Source organism: Cavia porcellus, unplaced genomic scaffold (genome assembly GCF_034190915.1).
Source record: "Cavia porcellus strain 051 isolate PalLab524CR breed Dunkin Hartley unplaced genomic scaffold, mCavPor4.1 scaffold_24, whole genome shotgun sequence".
NCBI classification, from domain to species: domain Eukaryota; kingdom Metazoa; phylum Chordata; class Mammalia; order Rodentia; family Caviidae; genus Cavia; species Cavia porcellus.
The window spans coordinates 49,517,748-49,540,298 of record NW_026947507.1 but is presented as its reverse complement, the minus strand read 5'-3'; the positions used below and the strand labels follow the sequence as shown (position 1 = coordinate 49,540,298).

General features: G+C 43.2%; 2 protein-coding genes across 2 annotated transcripts in view; one reads left to right on the top strand and one right to left on the bottom strand.

The window, feature by feature from the left end:
• Positions 1 to 346: 346 nt before the first annotated feature.
• LOC100725620 (nephrocan-like) overlaps positions 347 to 22,551 on the bottom strand; it is a 31,923-nt gene continuing 9,718 nt past the window's right edge. The window contains 5 exon segments of the mRNA XM_023561561.2: positions 347 to 11,213; positions 11,216 to 11,359; positions 11,362 to 11,390; positions 19,905 to 20,476; positions 20,478 to 20,816. Coding sequence (XP_023417329.1) covers positions 10,945 to 11,213; positions 11,216 to 11,359; positions 11,362 to 11,390; positions 19,905 to 20,476; positions 20,478 to 20,816 — 1,353 coding nt within the window. The 3' untranslated portion in view covers positions 347 to 10,944.
• LOC106025603 (polyadenylate-binding protein-interacting protein 1-like) lies at positions 14,457 to 18,363 on the top strand. The gene is given in 3 exon segments (XM_063234512.1): positions 14,457 to 14,462; positions 16,909 to 17,623; positions 17,626 to 18,363. Coding segments are annotated over 3 exon segments (1,188 nt in total). The 3' UTR covers positions 18,093 to 18,363.

The window sequence follows — 22,551 nt, the reverse complement described above, 5'->3', positions numbered from 1 at the left end:
CCACTTGCATCTCCCCCCTCCAAAACTCCCTTTTCCCGCTGGAAAACCTTAGCTGACCGGCCATGTGCTCCTGTTTTGACCACTGTCTCCTTTTTGGCCAGGCTCATTTGCGTTTCTGGGGCACTTCACTTGATTTCCAAACTCCCATCTGCGCCCATCCCAAGCCGCTCCAACGCGAGGCCAAGGCGCAGTCGCAGGGAAGCTCGGCCGGCGGGGGCGCCAGTCTCTGGGCTGTACGCTCTGCGCCCCGGCGCCGGGACCCGCCGCCCACACCGCCGGCATCCACACTCCTCCCTCAGGAACTGCTCCCCACCCGCCACCCCCCATCCCTCGCCTGACTCAGCTTCGGGTCCCCGGGGCCGCTGTGACAGATAAGGGACGCGCACTGGTGCCTGCTCTTCGCACTTGTTGGAATGAAGAACAGAAGCACGAGGATTCTGGCCACATCCCTATAGGCCAGTCCCTCTAACAGCCCCTGCGTCGCTCCCCAGGGGTGTGTGCTCCTAGAACAAGCAGAACCGGGTAACAGTTATCCTTAGAGGGTGGGTAATAGGGCTGCTTGTCCTCCACACCTTGCAGTAGGGCCAAGAATGGGCTGAGGAAGTAGCTCTGCTATTATCCTTAGCCTGCATGAACAAGCCCTGAGTTCAGTTCCCAGCACGGGAAGGAAGGAAGGAGAGAGGGAAGGAGCCAAGGAAAGAAAAGGAAGAAAAAGAGAAAACGAACTACAGCAGGGTATGGGTGGACTTGTCTCTTTGTGACCCTGGACTAACATAGCTCTCCCCCGCACGGTTTTCAGGGGAATCTGTGGAATGTGGCTTGGCTCTGCTCCAATCCCACCAGAGACAGGACCACTGCACTTGGCCCAGAGAATCAAGCAGCCTCTTTGGAGGCCCTTCAGCTGCTGTGGGACTGAAACACATACAGGAGGGGCCCTATCCTCACTGGCAGCATTCTGAGTTGTGGGGACACAGACTCATCCTGGGTCTGGGCTTCTGCTGGCCCCTCCTGCCTGCCTGTCACATGTGCACTTCCCAGAACCTGTGTGCCAGGGTTCTGCCTCACCAAACAAGGGGGTGGACGCCATCACCAATGCAAGGCAAACCCACTTTGCCTGTGTAGTTTTTACCACTTCCAAGGTGGTAAGGTCAGTATCCATCGCTTTCCACAATCCAGGATGACAGCAGAGCTAAACTGCATTGTGGACACACTTACCCCAATGTCCATGGTGCCCACATCTTCACAGGTGCTTTAGGCTGTCCCATCAAAAGAATAAATGTGGTCCTTTAGCAATGTGAGGGGTTCAGTTTATAAAGTCTGAACTTAAAAACATTTAAATTTCAACCCTCCCCCAAATTTGACCAAGGACAGAAAAATATCAAGAAAATGCAACCTCAGACTGCAATCAAGTCCCCAACATTATGGATATGGTACTGGACTTGTTTTTCCATTACAAAATGCTCTATGCTTATTTAATCCTCTCTGTGGAGGCCAGGAGGAGACATCTGGACTGTACAGAGCAAAATCACTGAAGAAATGAACAGACAAGGAAGCCCAGCCTGAGCTCACTGATGCCTGCTCCACACCTGCAGCTTTCAGGCAGAAATGAGCCATGTGGAGAGCAAGGCTGACCTCCACGTCTGGGACTGGGGCTTCCCAGGGCTCGGTGACCCACACTCCTGGGTATGTTTAGTGGTCAGGTGTACTTTAGGGGCTACACATGGTCCCAAGCCTGCCCTCGCACTGCCGTAAACATGGTAAGCCATATGGTTTCCTGGTAACCACTGCCCCAGATGCCTTCTCCCACTATCAGGGTCCTGATCAGTGTAGTACAATTTCAGTAACCACTGACACATCACCATCTCCCTGTGGGCAGTTTACAGGGGGGCTTGTGTCCTACATTTTATGGGTTTCAAAAAAGGTACGACCCATGCTTTTACCAATGGAGTGTCACACAGACTAGCTCTGTGACCTGAAAATCATCTCTGCTCTCCAGCAAGGCTCTGACAACCTCTGACGCTGATCCTGTCTCCACAGCTCTGCCTTTCCCAGGTGCTGATAGGTGCAATCCTGAGCAAGCAGCTTTCCATTTGGATCACCTTCTTTCAATTACTGATGTGCGTCATAAGGCTATTCATGCCTCTTTATGGGTTCATGCCTTGTTTCTTTTTTTTTTTTCTTTTTTTTTTTTTCTTTTTCTTTTTTGTCGGTACCAGGGATCGAACTCATGACTGCCTGCTTGCCAGGCAGGCGCTTATGCCGCTGAGCTAAATCCCAGCCCCCGCCTTGTTTCTTTTTAGTGATATTTTCTTACTGTTAAATATGTAGTTGCCCATTGATATGATGAGTTCCATTAGTTGACTTCTGAATATTGAACCAAACCTGTCTACCTCGGCTGAATCCCAATAAGTTGCCATGTATTCTTGTGTCCCATTGAATTTGATTTACTGATGTTTTCTTGGAGCTTTTTGCATCTGTGTTCATGAGCATGCGAGTCTAGTATGCAGTTTTCTTTTTTTGTAATGTCCTATTGCTTTTGGCGTAGGGAAAATGTTGGCCTCATTGGATGAGTTAGGATGTATTCCTTCTATCTTCTGAAAAAGACTATAAAGAATTGGTAAAATTTGTTTCTTAAATGTCTGTTAGAATTCACCAGTATACCCTGTCTGGTCAAGTAGTTTCTGTTTTGGAAAGTTATTCATAACTAAATTCAACTTCTTTAATAGATACAGGCCAATTCAAATGGATTTTCCTTCCTCTCTTAGTTGTAGCAGTGCGTCTTTGAAGGACTTGGCCCATTTCATCTTTTTACTTTTAGTCTGTAAATTGTTCTGTAGGCATAGAGTTTTCATAGTATCACATTATTAACCTTTTGGTGATCATGGGATCTGTAGTGATGGCCTCTCTTTCATTACAACTCTAGTAATTTTTTTCTTCTCCATTGTTTTTCTTAGCCTGGCCAGAGGTTTATCAAAAAACCAGCTTTTGTTTTTGTTGATTTTCTCTACTAATTTCCCATATTTGATTTTACTAACATTTATTATTTCTTTTCTCATATTTACTTTGGATTTAGTTTGCTCTTCTTTTTACAGTTCTTAGGTGGCACCATAGATTACTGACTATAGATCTTTCTTCATTTCTAGTATATGCAGTAAGTGATGATAGGATTATTTCCAAAAGATGAAAAGTATTTCCAAAAGATGAGAAGTATAAAACAAAAAGCGGCCTTATTCTGAGAACACGGAGAGAGATGACCGGCACCCCCCCAACTGCTGGTGTTCCATGATCTCTCTGGCAGAATACATGGAGTGAGGCACATAAGTAGCCTCGGTTTGGGGTGGAACCTAATGGAAGCATTAGGGATGCACAGGTAGCCCATTGGTCCTAGGTTTGGCGCCATAGGTAAATTTCCAGGGGCAGGAAGGTGGCGTCACAGGTAAATTCCTAGGGGCAGGGGAGATAGGGGCTTCCTGCTTCCAGTTGAGGCTTTCCTGGCCACAGCGCCCTGTCTAGGCCAAAACCCTTTCAGTGATAACTTCACATACTCACGTTTTGGCTACCTTCTACATATTTTGATCAGTTCTATTTTCTTTTTCTTTCTTTTTTTGTCTTTTTCATTTTTATCGGTACCAGGGATCGAACTCACGACTGCCTGCTTGCAAGGAAGGCGCTTATGCCGCTGAGCTAAATCCCCAGCCCCAAGTTCTATTTTCAATAACATTTTTACTTTCTCTTGAGGTTTCCTTCTTGAAGAATGTGCTGTTTAATGTCCAAGCATCTTCCTGTTATTAATTTCTAAGTTAATTCTTATGATCTGAGAGTAGGCATTTTTCTTATTTTACATCAGTTAAGACGTATGTTAGGGCCAAGAATGCCTGCCACAATAAATTTCCTATGTGGCTATGAGAAGCATGTGTGCTCCACTGTTGCCTGATGAGTAGCTGATACACTGATCAGCTGACTGAGGGTGTTGATGAGTTCAGCCATGTGCTTGCTGACTTTCCTTCCACCTTTGGGATCTGTTAGGAGTGGGAAGAGTACAACTATAATAATAAATTCATCTTTTCTTGCATTTCTGTTGATTTTTACCTCATATATTTTGGTGTTCTCTTATTATGTACATGCAAATAAAGGATTTTTATATCTTCCTGGAGAATTAACCTTGTCATTATTGCCTATATTTGCCCCTAATAAATTGCTTTGTTCAGAAACTGGCTTCACCTAACTGTGTGAGTTTGAGGGCAGTCTAGACTACATAGCAAGACCTCTCAAAAAAAAAAAAAAAAAAAAAAAAGCAAAAGTTGACTTTATCCAAATTAATACAGCTATTCATTTTGATTACTTTTAATATGGTGTATCTTTCTCCATCTTATGACTTTTTGATTATATGTGTCTTCACATGTAAAGTGAGTTTTTTTTGCAGGTAACATTTAGTTGGACCTTTAGGCGATATATTTTTTTTTTCTTTAGACAGGGTTTGCTTTCTACTCAGGTTGATTTTCAACTCCTGGACACAAAGGATCCTCACATGTCAACCTCCAGAAACAGATTCTAGCCTCGGGCCACTGCCCTGTGTCACTGGTTTAAATCTGTGCTGACAATCTGTCTCTCAGTTTGTGTGTTTATATAACCAGCGTTTACAGTGATTCATGACATAGACAGTTGGACACAAGCTACCTTACTTACTTACTACTGTTTTCTATTTCTTGCCTATATTGTTGGATCCTACTTTTGTCTTCTATTTTTTTTTTTTTCCTGCCTATTTTGGTGTTAACTGAGCACTTTATATAATTCCACTTCTGTTGAAGCTGAATGCATGTGCAGGGCTGTGGCATGGCCCAGCCCAGGTGTGGCTTTCAGGGAATGAGGAGACGCCTCAGGGGGCAAGATAGGCCACAGTTGAGGACACCTAGACTTTTCCTTCTAGGCTAATTATCCTTCATTAGCAAGGTCTGTTACTTGGAGGGGTCCTTGAACCTCTCCCAAGGCCCTGCTCAGGTTTCCTGCATTTTTCACTCTAACCCCTTCCTTTGTTTGAGTACTAAATAAATACAGGCTGCCCAGAGACACTGTCTCAGCCAGCAAAGTTAAGAACTCTGCAGAGGGGGCTGGGGATTTAGCTCAGTGGCATTAGTGCTTGCCTTGCAAGCGTGTGGTCGTGAGTTCAATCCCTGGTACCAGTAAAAATACAAAAAAAAAAAAAAAAAAAAAAAAGAACTCTGCAGAAGGTTTTAGTCCTCTTGGAGCCCTAAAGATCAGACCACTTGTCTCATTTGTTTGGGCCTTCACTCTGCACTCGTTTGGGAGATTGGGGATCTAGGCACAGACTCCAGTACATTTCCTCTGCTTTCTTAGAGTATGAGTTATGCAGGGCTGGGGATTTAGCTCAGCGGCATAAGTATCTGCCTTGCAAGTAGGCGGTCATGAGTTCAATCCCCCGTACCCATAAAAAGAAAAAAAAAAAAAAAAGTGTGAGTGTGAGTTATGCTTCTTTTTTTTTTTGTACTGGGGATCAAACTCATGATGCCACGCTTGCCAGGCAGGTGCTTATACCGCTGAGCTAAATCTCCAGCCGTTATGTTTCTTTAATTTGTAGTATTATTTATAAATAATCCTGTTCTTCTTTCAAGTGACACTGCACCACTTCAGAGAATGCAGCTGTATTATGATAATGAGATGGTCCTCCTTCCCTTCTCACTCCATGTCTCAGCTTATAGATTTGCATATGTATATGTAATAATGTGTGTAGACACAATCATATATATCTGGATGGTCAGATGCACTGTTACTGTCATTTTTAGCAAACTGTTACCCCAAGTCAATTAGGAATTAATTTTACCTTCACTTATTTATTGTACTAATGCTCTTCTTTCCTTTGCATTAATCTGAATTTCTAATTGATCGCATGTTGCTTCGCTGAAAAAATTTCCATCACTATCTTTTGCAAGGTAACACATTCTCCAACTTTTGTCTAAAAAAGTCAATATTTACCTTCATTTTGAAGGAAATTTTGTTGGATACAGAATTCTGTTTTGTGAGTTTTTCCTTCAACACTAAAGGACTAAAGCAAGCCCTGAGAACATGAGATCTCCAGGAGAGCCAAGTAAACAAGCTGTTCCAACTCCAAGAACAGGAGGTGCTCAGGCAGTCACATGAAGTTGCAAAGCAAAGGGGCTGAAGGGGGCTCCACCTGACCTCAGCTTTCACCACTTTTATTTTCCCATTCTTTCCCTGTCCTTCCCTGCAGGAACATCTAGATCTGCTCTGGATAAAGCAATTATTTCATTTGTATATATAGATAATTAAGCAAATCAAGCTGAGCAGAATAATTAACTAAATGACATAAATGAACCATGACCCTAAAAAAATAGGGCTTTAGAGCATGTATAAATTCAGTTCCTTGGTGCTGGGAAATGGATACGATCTGTATGTAAGAGGCATAGAAGAGTCCCTGGACCCTCTCTCAAACCAGTGTCTGTTTTATGAGGACTGAGACCAGGATCATGGGCCGAAGCCTTGATGTGCAAAGTGCTGTGTGATGAGGGGACCCAAGGAACTGGCAGAAGGAAAAAGCAGCCGTGAGAAAGGTGAGTTTTTCTGGGGATCAACTGGAAGAAAACTTTCTTTTCCAATAACCGGTAAGTCCAAGGGCTTTCTCCCCCTGAAGTAAGAATGGAGACTCATAGGTCCAATAAACCCACTTGGAGACAGCAAACTCTTTGCAAAAGTGTTACAGAAAACCCACACCAGATGGAGGTGAGTGTATGCATTTCCTGCTGTCATGTACCTTGTGTAAGCCTTGTGGGGAAACCTTCTAGCACTGGTAAATTTCGAGCAATTCTGAGTAAAAGCTAAGACTGATCTCTCTTGACAATCCCAGCCTACATGATAGCAGTACTTTCCCTGGAACCCAGCGTGTGTGCCTGAGAGGAGCACAGTGCCTTCCTTTCAGATTATTCATGTCATTTACTCTCACTGGGGTTCCAAACAGGGATGACATTCCCAAGACTAAGAGAGGAACAAGTCTTGCACCAGAGAAGGATCAGATCCTTGCAGCCACCAACACAAATGTTTCAACACGGGTTTGTGCCACAACCCACGCAGCTCTTGAGATTCTTAGGGAGAAGGACCGCAAGAGGATGGGAAAATAAGAGAGAAAAGTTGAGGTCAGGTGGAGCCCTTCCTCTCCTGATAGGAGAGAAGGGACTGCTCAACCACTGTAGCACATGTATTTATACACTCAAGAGGATGATGCCAATTTCATCCCCATTGCCTAGAAACTCATTGCTTGGATTGTCTAGTGGCTTGGTGGTTTTCTGGGCTGGAGCACCTTGTTTAGGTGGTTTGCAACGGGCACTCTGTTCCACAACTGGCCCACCCAGATGTGATCAGTTTCCAGCTTCAACAGCTCCCTACAGGTTTGATTTGCTAAAAGGCAGCAAGCGTGGTAGGACCAAGCAGTAGCTTGGTTCTGACTCCTGTGGGTCAAGGCAGGTGTGACTTGCAGTGTGAGGAGTTCCTGGAAGAAAGAGAAGGACCTTCAGGAAGGATATGTGCAGCCCACTGCATAGCCCTAGGGCTTATTTCCACCTGGCCAGGCTGGGTGTTGGCATTTGGGGTGGGCAGAAAAAGCTCCATCTGGAAAGGGACAGATTCACCTGTCATGGGGGTGTGAGGAAAATGTTTTCCTTTCATATAGTGGTAATTGCAGCACTACTGTCATCATTTTTTTGTTTTTGTTTCTTTGAGACAGAGTCTCTCTGTACCAGGCTGGCCTGAGCTCTCTTTGTAGCCTAGGCTGGTCTCTAACTACCAACGATCCTCCTGCCTCACCCTCCCAAGTGCTGGGATTACAGGCGTGAGCCCCCACTCCGGGCTCTACTGTCATCATTTTACACATGAGGAAACACACAGAATTAATGTGGGAAAAATATGTCTTGGGAAGTGGATCTTTCATTTTTAAACATCTGTTCCCAAGCAATTCTTTTTCTTAGGCACCAAATAGAACCTGGTGCCAAGGACACCTTCTCTTTCCAATTGCATGGAGTTTCAATTCACACCCACCTTCTAGGGGCTCAAAGAAATGTCCATATTCCAATCTTTATTCCACCAGTCACTTGTCCTGCATTCCAATCTGACCTCCTGCTGCTATCCAAGGTTAATAGGTAATTATCTGATTTTATGAAAAATAAGATTTGTCACAAGTAGAAATGCATAACTGAGCTTTACAATTTCCTTTTATATTTGTTTTTCCTTTTCTTTTGGTAAATTAATCATTAAGGTTAATCAAGAACCAGAAATTTAGATGAATAGATAGGTGCTGTTGTGGAATGAATTGTGTTCCCCCAAATTCCTATGTTTAAGGCCTGGATGTAATAATGTTTGGAGACAGGACCTTAGTGAAGTGTTACGGTTTAGGTCTGAACTATCCTCCAAAAGTCTCATTCCAAAGCAAAGCTTTTTCAAAAGTGATTGGATCATGGGGTGCTATGCTTATTAGTTGATTAATCCACAAATAAGTTCATAGTTGAATGCTCTCTTAGGAGGTGGGGCCTGGTTGGAGGACCCAAGTCACTGGGGTCATGACCTAGAAGGGTGATTATCCTCCCCAGCTCCTTTCCTCTCTCCTCTCCACTTGCCTTTGGGGAGCAGCTGTCCTCTTCCAGGCCTTTCCACCATGCATTTCTGCCTTGGAGCCAGCTAACCATGAACTGAACCCACTAAAATCTGGGAACCAAAATAAACTTCTCTTCTTGTGTGCTGTGAGCATCAGATATTTTGTCCTAGTGACAGGAAGCTAATATAGGAGGCAATTAAGCTTATTTAGGATTTTATGACTTTTATCTAACCCCCCCCCAGCCTCAGTCATACATAAGTGGGGATTTTCAGAGGTGGCTGGATCTAGAGTGATGCTAGGATTAAGTGTGTGATACTGGGATCCAAGGTATATAATTACTAAATTTGTAAACTGACTGGTTTGGCATAGTTCATAGTGTAGATGGGAAGGCCCACTTGAGTTGTGGACTGAGCTATCTTAGGCCCATCTGAGTTGCCTAAGATATCTGCCTGTGGTATTTTATTACATTTTTCCAAGCAGATGAATGTGGTGTTTTACTGGAATGTTATTTGTTTCAGTTACTTTATCTTACTGCTGAGACAAAACACCCAACACACAGCACCAGAAACACATACAAACAACTAAAAACGGAGCCAAAGCCCAGATGCAATCAAGTTCCAGCTCTGTGTTCCTGAATGTGCAGTCTGTCAATCATTTCACTGTCTTAGATTGAGCTCCTTCAAGAGACATGGTGGCTCACGCCTGTAATCCAAGCCCTCTGGGAGCCTGAGGCAGGAGATCGTAAATTCAAGCCTAGGCTGGGCAGCTTAGTGACTAAGTAAAGTTTTGTCTCAAAAACAAAACAAAACAAAACAAAGAAAAACAAAACCACTGAACTTCATTTGAAAATTACCATATTCTTTCTCAAGATCTTCACAGCCGGGGAATTCTGATTATAAATAAAAATTCAGGTGATATCAGAGGCTATAAATTATTATACATCTCCCATCCATAGTCTGTTTTTAGAGAGAACTGTAGATCTAAAACATTAAAAGAAGCTGACACTGCACGCAAAATCATCTAAATGTTCCTCATCTCTGTGCTTTGTGCATTTGGGAGTTTGTGTCTGCGTGCCTGGGAGAGGGAGAACCGCAGGACAGTCAGGTTCTTCTCCAGGCAGTGTCAGGTTCAAAGGAAGAAAGTCCAGACAGCAAGAAACGCAAAGTCTGCATGAAATGCTAAGCTGCAACGTGGCCTTCTGAGGAAAGTTCTATCTCCTGGGGCTATCCTGGCCAGTCCACTCCCCTGGTCTACTTTGTCTGCTATTAGTGATATTTTGATGGAAAATGATATATTAAGTACTACAGTAGACAAACCTTACTAACGAAAACAGAAACAAATTTTGGATAGGATTTTGAGTTACTCACACAGTGGATTGATAGAAATGTACTCTGCCACAGCTACAGCTCCTCCACAGCCACCCTGAACACCCTCCGCCGCCGATGGACAGCAAGGGCTGGCAGCACGCAACTCAAAGCACAGCCCTGCAGGAAGGCCCCGGTGACATCTGGTGTCTGAGGTGCCACTCACATTTCCCTTTTGGTGTCCCTCTGGTCTTGGTAAGACTGTCACTTAAGACCTCAGTCCCCTAACCAAGAGGCAAACCTGTGAGTTGGGCTAGGCCAGCTGGCCTCTCTAGGGTAAGCAGAGGCCAGAGGGAGGGTGCCAGGAGGAGCCTCACTCTACAGCATCATCCTGAGGGGGCATCTGCTCCTTCTCTGCACCGGCCTGGGCAGCACTGTCCTCTGAGGTCACCTGTTAGGGATTGAGCCCCATCCCAGCTGGGAAGGGGAGGTGGTGGGACACCTGGGACGCAATGGGAAGAAGTGAAGTTCCCTGACTGGTGACTGGGGCCTTAGTTCACCCTTTTCCTAGTGCATTAGCTGAGTGCTTACCTGTGCACCGCCAGCAAGGCCCAAAGAACAGGGCCGGTGACCGTGGACGCAAGCCTATGCTGCCCTGGGCCTAGGCAACCCTACCTAGGATACTGTCAAGTGGTGGGGCAGTCCCTCAGCTTGCCAAGGACTCTGAAGATCCTCCCCTACCCGATCCCGCCTACCAGGCTCTCCAAGCTGAGCTCAGGGTCCAGAGCCTGGCGATGCACAAAGGCTTCTCAGTGGCAAACACAGGCCCATTTTCAGGAAATGGGCCACAGTGATTTTGTCTGGCATTTTTGTTTGCACAGGCTTCAGGATACACAGATATCTTTAGAACCGGAAACAGCTCACGTGGGTGGGTCCATGTTTCTATTTTTCTTCCCTAAGGAACTACCCACCCTACTCACAGCACAGTCCTGGTGTCCAGGCTCATGGCCTGGAACTCACCTGTCACTCGACCTCATAGTCTTCATCCTCCTCCTCAGCAAGCCCCGCAGTGTCCTCGTCCACTTCTTTATCCTCACCCTTGTGTGTGCTTGGCCCAGCGGCACCTGGTCGCAGCAGTGGCTGGCACTGCTGCACGATCGTGCGCGACCACATCCAACTCTCGCCCTTGTGCTCTGCAGGCGCTGCGCATCGCCCACCCCGAACATCCGTGCCGCTGGCGCGCAGCAGCTCCCGCACCCGCAGCAACCCACAGGTACAGTTCCAGGGGTTCCGTCCAAGTAGAAGTGCCGGAGCCATGGCAGCCCCTTGAGGGCCCTGAGTTCCAGGGCCGAGATCTTGTTATTGCGCAGGTTGAGCACCTGGAGCTGCTTGAGACCACGGAGCTTTTGCTCAGCCATGTCCTGGATGGCGTTCCCTTCAGGTCCAGCCTGGCCAGGGTGCCAGGGAGCCTGCGGAGGAGGAGTAAGGGAAGTAGGGGTAGCTGAAGCGGGCCATGGGCACGACCAGCACACACAGGGATCCAGTTTCTGTCAGGAAATCAGTGGGACCCTGCAAGGGCTTACCCTAAGCCCAAGGTGTAACTCCAATTGCATAAAAGCAAATATTTTTAAGTATTTTGCTTATGTCTACAGAGGCTGCAGTTAGATGGTGAGAGATAATATCTATCTTTAGCACGCTGTGTTTTCAACCTTGAACAGCTAAATTGCTTTATAATAAAAAGGGGAAGGTTTTTTAAAAAAATACTATAAATACTGATAGAATTTTGGTGCGGCTGAAAAGATAAGTATGAAATATAAATTTATTTAAGGACGTGGGGAGAGACCCCCTGACCCTTTGGGATCTGGCATTGTCCCTGGGAGCTGGCATTCTCTCTGTCTGATATGTGGTGTGGGGGCATACATGGTAGCTTAGGCTTGGGGTGGTGCCTAACGGGCATTAGTGATGCACAGGTAGCCCATTGGTATTCATTTTGCACCACAGGTAAATTCCTAGGGGCGGGAAAAGCTGACCTCAAGATACAGCCCCCTGGTTCTGCCTCCCAGCCTCTTCCCACCCAGCTACAGTGTCCGGCCTAGGGCAAGATTCTTTCAAATACCAATTTGAAAAATGCTACGCCTGTTAATAAAAATACAAAAGAATCACAATAACGAACCTGAAAATCTCTTACAGTCAAAAACTTCCCAGTAAGAGCTTTTCTTACTATGAGCCAAGAAAAGCCGGAAACTTTTATAGGAAATAATAAAGGCCCTCCCTGATTAAAAAGCATCCAAATGTCTTCCTCACAGCTTGAGTGCACTGTAAGTCCTGCATTTCAGTCCTGCATTTTGCTGGATGAAAGAAAATGAACAAACTTAGCCATAGTGTAGAAAAATATTATTGTTGCTTATTATTATGCATAAATATTTATGCTTTTTGAGTGATCATGCATTTCAGTATTGGTGGAAATGCTTCAAAATGGATTGTTAGGCAGTTTTGGCCACCATGTGAACAGCACATAGATGCTTTCACAAAACATGCAGCCACAGTATTGCAAATGAATTAATCTCATGAGACCCTGATCTTTGCCAGGGGGTCAGCCTTGCTGGAAACATTGTTACTTGGCCCCTTGCTGCATGCTAAAGTCTTCATTATTTGAAGCGTCTTCTCTCTAGATGGAATAAAACTTACCTCATAGATTCATTTACTGCGGAAACCCCCTTCATACACCTTAACCGCTTGAGCATTCAATTCAGCTGGAAATTAATCTTCAAGAAAATGTAATTTTGTGCACAGCCAGTTTATGTCAGGTGAATTTCCAAGAAGCTTACAGAAAATCTCTTTCCCTTTGATTTGCTTTGTTTCTTCCCCAAGGAAGAAGGACTAGGAACAAATACCAGTCCTAGCAGGGGACCACAAATTCACAATGGCTTATTTTGCATACTTCCCTCAGGGATAAACAGAGGTTTAGGATTATCCTATTACCCTTTTGAGGATTTCCCATTAACTCTTTAGGGATGGACCATTCTCTCCCACTGAGACTACAAAAGACCACTAGGTTTAAAAAACACTCTAGGGCAAGCAAGGTCCTTCTTGGCATAAGATCATCTGTGCCCTCTTCAGTCATCCCAAGATCACACTTGCCCACTGGGTCATGAGCCTCTGAGTCTTCCGCCAATTTTGAATCTTTTGCCAGCCCCGCTGTCACTGTGAACACTCACTGAAGAGTGGCTGTCTTGGAGTGTCGTTCTCTTGGCCCATCTGGAGGTATCACCTTCCCAGTCACTCCTCATGTATTACTAAATTGTCTCTGTTTCCATTTTATCCTTTCACTGTACCTTGACACAGGCAATTGGAGATCTTGGCCAGGTCCCTGATACCGTGGAGCAAAGCTGGGGACTGACAAGGTGAGTGAGGAGTTTGTCCCTGCTCTCTAAGCGAGTAGTGATCTTTGCCTCTGCACTTGCTAGTAGTGTAAGTTTCTTTTCTTAAGGCTTTCAATTTTCTGCCTAACAGCTGAAAGTGCTCAGGATGCAGAAGTCACACAACAACCCTTAGATAATGAAAACCAATATGGTGGGTTTTCTTTTAAGCAATTATTCAATTCTGTGCTGTGTGTTATAACCTAAGCCCCCCCTAACTATCGCTCCGAAGCCTGTTCTGTATAAGCCCACCTGCTGCTTCCCCTCCCCTTCTCCCTTCACATCTAACTCGGTTAAGTTTTAACTTCCCAAAAGGCCACAAAACAAAGACCTGAGCCCGTCACAAATTGTGTTAATTGCATCAGATTGTACTATTCTTCACAAAAATAGCTTCCTTTGTATCATAGCAATACCTGTGACTTGGCCTTACTGTATATGTGTTTTCCTTTTCCCTCTGAGTAAAGGATTGATATGTTAATCAATGCTCTCCTCTGTAAAGAATTGTAAAATCTTATCTAATTGATATGTTATCCATCGTTGCCCTCTACAAATAACAGTTGTGGTGCTGAAGTAGGGTAGCTAAGGTTGTTAATTGCTGTTAGAATTCTCTATTCTTTGCTAAGAAAAACAAGATTTCTTCTTATCTAAACTTGCTTGTATGCAGGGAGACTTGCTTACCCTTACCTGATCTTGCCCTTCCCAAGACGTGTAATCACCCTTTCTGTTTGCACCACACCCCCATCCCCTTCTTTACATTGTGTGACCTGCAGCTGTTTGTGGATTTACAAGATAAAAGCCCTGACTTTTAGCGATACTCAGTCTCCAACTTGGCTCCCAGAGATTCGTCACCAGGCCTGGAAATAAAGCCTTTGCTTCCCAAATTTTAATTTCTTGCTTCCTTGGATTTTATACTGGGGTCCGAGTTATCACACTGTGTAGCCAAAAATCATGGCTATTCTTAAGTCTAAGTTTCTCTTTCTTTCTTGTTTCTAAGGAACTAAAACCAAAGTGACATCAGGAAAGATACCAATTTTCCTGATTTGTATCTGTATGTCAGCCACTTAATGCTTTAATAAAACCTGTATCTTTTAAAGTAGCCCGGGTTTGAAGGCAAACATGCTCGTAGAAATGCTGACACATGATCTTTGGGGTTTGGCCAGCAAATAGCACTGTGCCTAAAGATGAAATGCTGAGCCTGAAGGCTCTAGAGAGCTGGTCTGGACTTGAGCCGCCCAGGGAGGCAGAGGAGATGGTGGAGCTCTGCTCTGCCCACAGGCTGCAACCTGGTAAACCTGGAGAGAGGATGCTTCACTCATGCACCCTCAGCAGCAGCTTGTCTGGGGAATGGCAGAGTGAACCCCAGAGGCAGCTGAAACTCCCAGCTCTGAAACTACTGTGTTTAAATCCCGACTCACCATGTATTGAAAATATAATTTTGACCAATTTTCTTATTTTCTCTAAGCCTTAAGACCCCAATCTGTAAAATAATAGATAAAGCAAGGTGTCTGCCCTCACAGGACTCTCATGTGGAGTAAGAAGGTATAATGAATATATGAGAGCTCAGTTCTGGGCTTACAAGCACTCGAGAAACACAGTGAGCACAGGGAGGCATCACTGTGTACCAGAGTACACCCATACCAGGATGACTGTGCTGCCTGCTTGGTGACAGGTGGAACGCGGGAGGACGGGCCAAGGAGGAAACCTGTAGAATTCATTTTGGTGACAGGAGCAGGTTGCTTGTGTTTACAGTTTATTTATGGAAAACTGAATTTTGGGGCTGGGGATTTAGCTCAGCGGCATAAGCGCCTGCCTTGCAAGCAGGCAGTCGTGAGTTTGATCCCTGGTACCAGGAAAAAGACAAAAAAAAAAAAAAAAAAAAAGGAAAACTGAATTTTATAGCGTAGATTTTTCTATATGAATGAGAAGCATGCAAATAAAAAGAAAAAAACGTACTGTCTCAAGCTCTCAAATAAAAATAAAAATTCAAAGATATGGAATGGATATTATTGTGCCCCCCCCCCATTTTTTTGGTCTTTTTTTTTTTTTTTGAGACTGGGTTTCACTGTGAGATTCAGGCTGGCTGTGAACTCACTTTGTATCTAGGCTGGCAACAAACTCGCAGTGATCCTCCTGCTTCAGCCTCCTGAGTGCTGGAATTACAGGCATGTGCCAACGTAAAACCATTGTGTCTTTATTCTTTATGGGAGGAAAAACACAGAAAACTTCTCAGAGTTGTTCTCGGTTTCCAAAATAAAAAAAAGCTGTGTGTGTGTATGTGTGTGGAGGGGTGCTAGTGACAGGTACTCTAAAATTACTCCAGCTCTTCTATCATCAATGGCCATGAGCTTTGGTGGGCCATGGCTGAACCATGTGCTTGACTCAAGCTCACAGAAAAGCCCACCCAACCTCACATCGCATAGTTCACTGTCCCTGCCTCGTGGTTCTCAGCCCAGGATACACATTTCAGTTCATACAGTGAGCATCTTAAAAATACTGATATTTGGCCCCAACTCAGGTGTCTGGTCTAAGTGGTCTGAGGTTGAGCCCAGCGTGGGTCTGCATTTGTGTGCTTCTCCAGAGGGTTCCAGCAGGAAACCTGACTTGGAAACCAAAGCTGCCAGGCTCACCACACCATTGGGTAAAGACTGCTCCTTCTGTGGTCACTCATAGAAACACACAACTCTGCCAGAGTAAGTAATTAAGCTATTTTCTGCTCACTGAATTTAGCAGGCTTACTTCACCCAATGCTGCCTGAAGGTGCCGGAGCAGAAATGCTGCTGTCTGCAGTTTTACCCTGGCTGTCAAGGCTGGCCATCAGGCCCTTGTGCAATGTGGTTGCTCCCTTTGCTACTTGATGAGTTTGTTTTAAGTACTATTTTTTTCTTGGAGTAGGTTCATTTACTAATAGAAAATAAGGCTCAAAATGTGGCAGAAATAATTTTAAAAACAAGTCTCAGATCTTGAAATGGGACAGGGTGCTCTTGTGTTGAGGCCCTCATCTCCTGGAAGCTTGTGTCCAAAGAGTCCCTCTTTGTGAGGGCCCCTTTCTTAGCACATGTTAAAGTCATGCCTTGTCACCCCCATTTGTACTACTGAGCCTGGGGTCCCTGTGCCTCAGCATCTGACACAGTCTAAGTGGGATAGACTTTACCTACCCATTTATTGCAGATTGTCAGTCTTCCCTTGGGAGCATCAGGTTGTCCAGAATGGGAAGTTTTATCTCTTATGGAATTTATGTGTTCCTAGTATCTGGTAAAGTGCTTGACACAATACGAATTCAAAGCATTTTTGTTGAATTAAATTAATAATTGTACATGCTTATGCATTAAAATAAATTGATCACTTTCAAATCACCTTTTGTATATATTTTTAAGTACTGATTTCAGTTTGTAAAAATATATTTTTGATGATTTTTACTGGGTACAGATACCCTACTATAGAATAAAATACTAATTTTTTAATTAGAAGAAATAAATACCCATATATATGAAAGATAATTTTTCCTGTCTCATAAAATAATTATAGTATCATAACTTACAATGAAATTAGATAAGACATCTCTCGGGAGAACCACCAAGGAGCTCAGGAACAAACGAGGCCCCTGAGACCTAGCTCACAGGATAAAACCCCACAGCAGAACTCAGAGTCAGCAAAGGCTAAGCCCCAGGTGGTTGTGACTCCTGTGTTAATGTTTAAGCTGTCTGCCAACGCCCCCAAATTTTACCCATCAGGTTATTCTGCTTATACAGAATCCTATGAAGATGGTTGTGAGGATTATCCCACTCTATCAGACTATGTTCAAGAGTTTTTGAATCATCTTACAGAGCAACCTGGCAGTTTTGAAACTGAAATTGAACAATTTGCAGAGACCCTGAATGGCTGGGTTACAACTGATGATGCTTTGCAAGAACTTGTGGAACTCATCTACCAACAGGCCACATCTATCCCAAACTTCTCTTACATGGGAGCTCGCCTGTGTAATTACCTGTCCCATCATCTGACAATTAGTCCACAGAGTGGCAACTTCCACCAATTGCTACTTCAAAGATGTCGGACTGAATATGAAGTTAAAGATGAAGCTGCGAAAGGAGATGAAGTGACTCGAAAGTGATTTCATGCATTTGTACTCTTTCTGGGAAAACTTTATCTTAACCTGGAGATCAAGGGAACAAATGGGCAGGTTACGAGAGCAGATATTCTTCAAGTTGGTCTGCGGGAATTGTTGAATGCCTTGTTCTCTAATCCAATGGATGACAACTTAATTTGTGCAGTAAAATTATTAAAGTTACAAGACCAGTTTTGGAAGATGCTTGGAAAGAAAAATTAAAGACTGATATGGAAGAAATTATTCAGAGAATTGAAAATGTTGTCCTAGATGCAAACTGCAGCATAGATGTAAAACAGATGCTCTTGAAGCTTGTAGAACTCCAGTCAAGTAACTGGGGCAGAGTACATGCAACTTTAACGTACAGAAAAGCAACACCTGAAAATGACCCTACCTACTTTATGAATGAACCAACATTTTATACATCTGATGGTGTACCTTTCACTGCAGCAGATCCAGATTACCAAGAGAAGTATCAAGAGTTACTTGAAAGAGAGGACTTTTTTCCAGATTATGAAGAAAATGGAACAGATTTATCAGGGGCTGGTGAGCCATACTTGGATGATATTGATGATGAGATGGACCCAGAAATTGAAGAAGCTTATGAAAAGTCTTGTTTGGAATCAGAGCATAAGCGAAAACAGTAAAGTTAAATTTCACTGTATCAGTTTTTATAAAAGTTTAGGTATGATGATTTAGCAGAACACAAGAAAGCAAGAACATGTGTCATACTTATACCAAATTAAGTATGTTGAGTTATGTTACTAATGTATGCAACTTTAATTTTGTTTAACACTATCTGCCAAAATAAACTTTATTCCCTATAACTTAAAATGTGTATATATATAAAATAGTTTATTATGTACAGTTAATTCCACTGTTTTGGCTACAATAAAATTGATTTTGAAATAAATGAAATGGTGAAAGTAAATTTTGCTAGCTGGTTAGATGCTTTTCTTTTTTGAGTGAAAAAGACTCAGCCTAGAAATACAGATTACTCAAAAATGTAGCTTTTTTTAAAGATAGGAATATTAAAGCTTTTTTATTTTGATACTTATGTCTCAATTAATTGAGTTTCAAGTATTGCTGGTTGTGATGGCACACACTTGAGAAGATGAGACAAGAGGATCATTGTGAGTTTGAGGTCAGCCTTAACTATATAGTGAGACCTTGTCTCAAAACAAAATTGATCATAGTCATAAACATCTGTAGCACTAGTCTTTGAATATATCAACAGCTGACTTACCACATGTAGACTGTATTTGACACATATTTGTAAAAATATCATTAATGGAGGAAAAAACTTAGAATTCCCAACTAAACAGCCAAGATTGTTCACTCAGGATTTATCTCAATTCAAGAATTTTTTTTTTTTTTTTTTGTATTGGGAATCGAACTCATGACTTGCATGCTTGCAAGGCAGGCGTGCCTATGCCGCTGAGCTAAATCCCCAGCCCAAGAATTATTTTTTTGTTTCTTATACTTGACTAACTTTAGTACCCTAAGGCCTAAAACATTTTTCTGTTTTATTTATATGACGTTCTCATTTTTATTTTGTAGCATGGATTGCATTGACTTTTTTACTAGAGAATTTTACTGGATAATTTGTCATTCAAGTTTTCATCTGCTTTATAATTGATACATTTCGAGGATCATTTTTCTAATACTTTTACTATAATGTGTTATCACCTCAGCCCAATCAAAGTAATATTTTTACCTAATGTCAAATGTTTTTCAACTAACTAAAAGACATTTATAAAAGAATTGCCTGTAAATATGCATGTAAATAGTTCTGTTAATAACCCACTGTTTTACATTTGGAACACCTGTGTCTGCTAATACAGTTAGCTTCCTCACTTTTTTGCTTGTTCAGTCTGAATTAAAGTTAGACTTTGAAAATTAAAAAAAAAAAGAAATTAGATAAAATGAGTGCCATTTAGATGTCTACAGAAAAGTTGGTACATTACTGATAAAAAATTTGGTAATGCTAATAGGGCAAGAAAGCTTTCTGTTTTTTAATAGAGTACTGAATGGATAAAGAATTCTCTAACAACACAGTAAGCAATATACTTGTGTCTTTTAAAAGAAAGTAATAGTGCCTTATTTATTGATTTTTTTATTTATCTATTTTTAAATGTAGGCTGTATGCAGGGTGTGGTGGTGTCCACCTATAACTACAGCACTCTGGAGGCTGAAGCAGGAGAATTGCTGAGTTCAAGGCCAGCCTGAACTACATAGTGAGACCCTGTCTCAAAAAGCTGAAGTGAATGAAATGTAGGATGTGAAATAGTTTCAATAAACAGGATCAATTAATGCAAACTTGCACAACAGTTATAGGTTATGAATAGTTAAGTTAGAAAAGGATTCAGCTGAGGGCTGGAGACCCACAGCTCTGGGGTACACATCTATCTTTAAACTCTGGTCCTCAGGCTAACCAACCACCGCGAGCACTCCTTTACCTCAGTGGGATGGAACCCAGCAGGTTCTGTTCCAGTGCCAGGTTGGACAGCTGCACACACCACTGAAGGGCTCCAGCTTCAAACAGGCTGACGTTATTGTTGTCCAGGAATAAGTGCCTCAGGTCTCGCACGTCCTGGAAGTCCTGGAAGTCCTGCACTGTCACTCTGCCAATCAGGTTGCCGCTGCAGTCCAGTTTCTGTAGCCTTGCTGGCAGCCTGAGGGGCAGGGCCTGCAGCTGATTTTGGGACACCTCGAGAGTGGTTAGGTTGGCGAGGAGCTGCACCCCCTCAATGGAGGAGATGCAGTTCCCCGACAGGTACAGGTGAGAAAGGTTCTCCAAGTGTTTCAGGTCTCAGAACCTCACGACTTTGAGCGGATTTCTCTCCACCTTCAAAGACAACAAGGATTTCGGTAGACTAACAGGAATTTTAGTCAGCAAGTTACCGCTGAAACTGAGGGACTCCAAAGCCTGCAGAGCACTGAAGAAGCTGCCTGGGACGAGATGCAGCCTGTTATTCTCCAGGCTCAGGTGCTTCAGGTGGGAGAGTGCCAGGGACCCAGCTATGGACTCTTATGTTGTTGCTGTCCACAGCCAAGCTCTCCAAGCTGACGAGTGGGGCCAGCGCACGGGCAGGCAGGGAGCAGATCAGGTTGTTCTGCAGCTCGAGCACTCTCAGTCTCTTCAGACCTTTGAAGTCTGACCCACGCAGGGTACCGATTGCATTCTCGTTTAGTTTCAACACGTCAAGGCTGGCTGGGGGAGCTCGAGGGACCTGTCTTAACTTATTTTTCCAAAGCTCTAAGGTCTTTAAAGTACTCAGAGTTTTGAAGGTGTCACTTCCTACAGACTCTGTTCCACTGGCCAGCAGAATGAAATCTTCTAGAGCCAACACTGCTGTGAGGTTAGACAGCTACAGAAGAAAGTAGGGTCCAGGGAGTTAAAACTGTTTCAAACCAATGCCATACGCATTATTATTACAAGACCAATGATATCAGACCAGGTTCTATTTACAGTTGTCTCAGAAAAGGGTTGAAACTCAGGTCCTGGCTGTTCCTAATTTATGATTGCTGATATTAGTGTAAGATATTAAAAATAATGTAAGCATTTTGATACACTCTTGATAGACATATATTAGCCAATTCTTGCTACCTGAAGTGCTCACAAACTGCACAGTGATTCATGTATTAGAATGTTCTTTTCATGCATTATCTTATATTATTCAGAAACTGAACAATCTACAAATCTTTTACAACCATTTCTTTTTGTCTTTGTTGTTTGATTACTAATTAAAACATCTGGCACTCGATATTTACTGTGTTTACTCTTTACAAAGCCCTATACACTTGCACGATTATTGCTTTTTTAGAAAGGAAACAAAGGCTTAAGAAAGTGAAGTCATTTGTCCAAAATATTCTGCTGCCAGGTTTAAAACTCAGGGTACCCCTAGTTTTATCTTATCCAGTGTACTTCTGCTTAGCCTTGTTGTCGTAACAGCCAATTAGCTGAAGAATACCAAGCTCTGGTGCTGCCAACTGCGAGAAGACACCACTGATTTTCAGTTAGGTGTGCAGAGCTGGCAACTGAGGAAAAGCCTGCCAGATCTGTTTCATTTCCACAGCCTTTGTGGGCTGTGTTCAGGAAGGTGAGAAGAGATGAGAACTTTTGCCCTTGAGTTAACCTAGGAGCTGCTGGCAGCTTACTTGATGTTGCTTAAAACAAGGGCAAGTAATGTATATTGGAGGCCAGGATGAGTCCCCGCAGCTTTCCCCCCAAAGGCTTTGTTTCTGGCCCTTCTCCCAGCAGCAGAGACCTTTCACTGCTTGTGGTTCTCAGAGGTCCAGCATGCGACAAAGTTGACAGACCCACAGAGCTAGCCCTGCTCTGTGTGAGCCACAGCAGCAAGGAGTTGGGAACACTGGATTCTGCCTGATCATCCAAATGTTTGTCTTCTATAAACAGTCTTAAAATTATGGAAAGAGGATAAAAATAATCCACAGCCCCACTGCTCAGTGTAACCCTGTTTATATATTTCTTAGCCAGAAAAATTGAATATAGCTTCTTCTCTTCTATAAAGTGATGTGAAGGAGAATCATTTTAACTGATTACAACAGCCACCTTTTATTTGTTGCCCCCTTAGAGGAGAAAGGTTCACTCTGAGTTAGAGCCATCTGAATGACAACGGTGAGATGAATTATTTAGGGTTTGTGTGTGAACACAAATTTGCTTCAAACTAGGAGTGACTTGGGTCACCAGGCAGTGTCTGTTGGTGTCATATGGAATGAACTGCCCCTCCAAGCTTCCATTCAACACAATCAAAACCAAGCAGTTTATCAAGAGCTGAGAGCCAACTGGGAGTGAGTGAACACAAATAGAAAAGGACGGATGTTTCCAAAGAATGAAGCTCGACTCTTATTACACCATACGAGAGAATAACTCATAATGGATCATGGACCTAAATAAAAGCTAAAACTTTAAAACTCTTAGGTGAAACTATAGGCATAAATTTCACACCGTTGAATTAAATAACACTATCTTATACATAACATCAATGACACAAATGACATACAATAAAAGACACAAATGAATCAAAATTGAAACCTTTTATGTATGAAAAGATACTATCAAGAAAATGGAAGAAATCAACA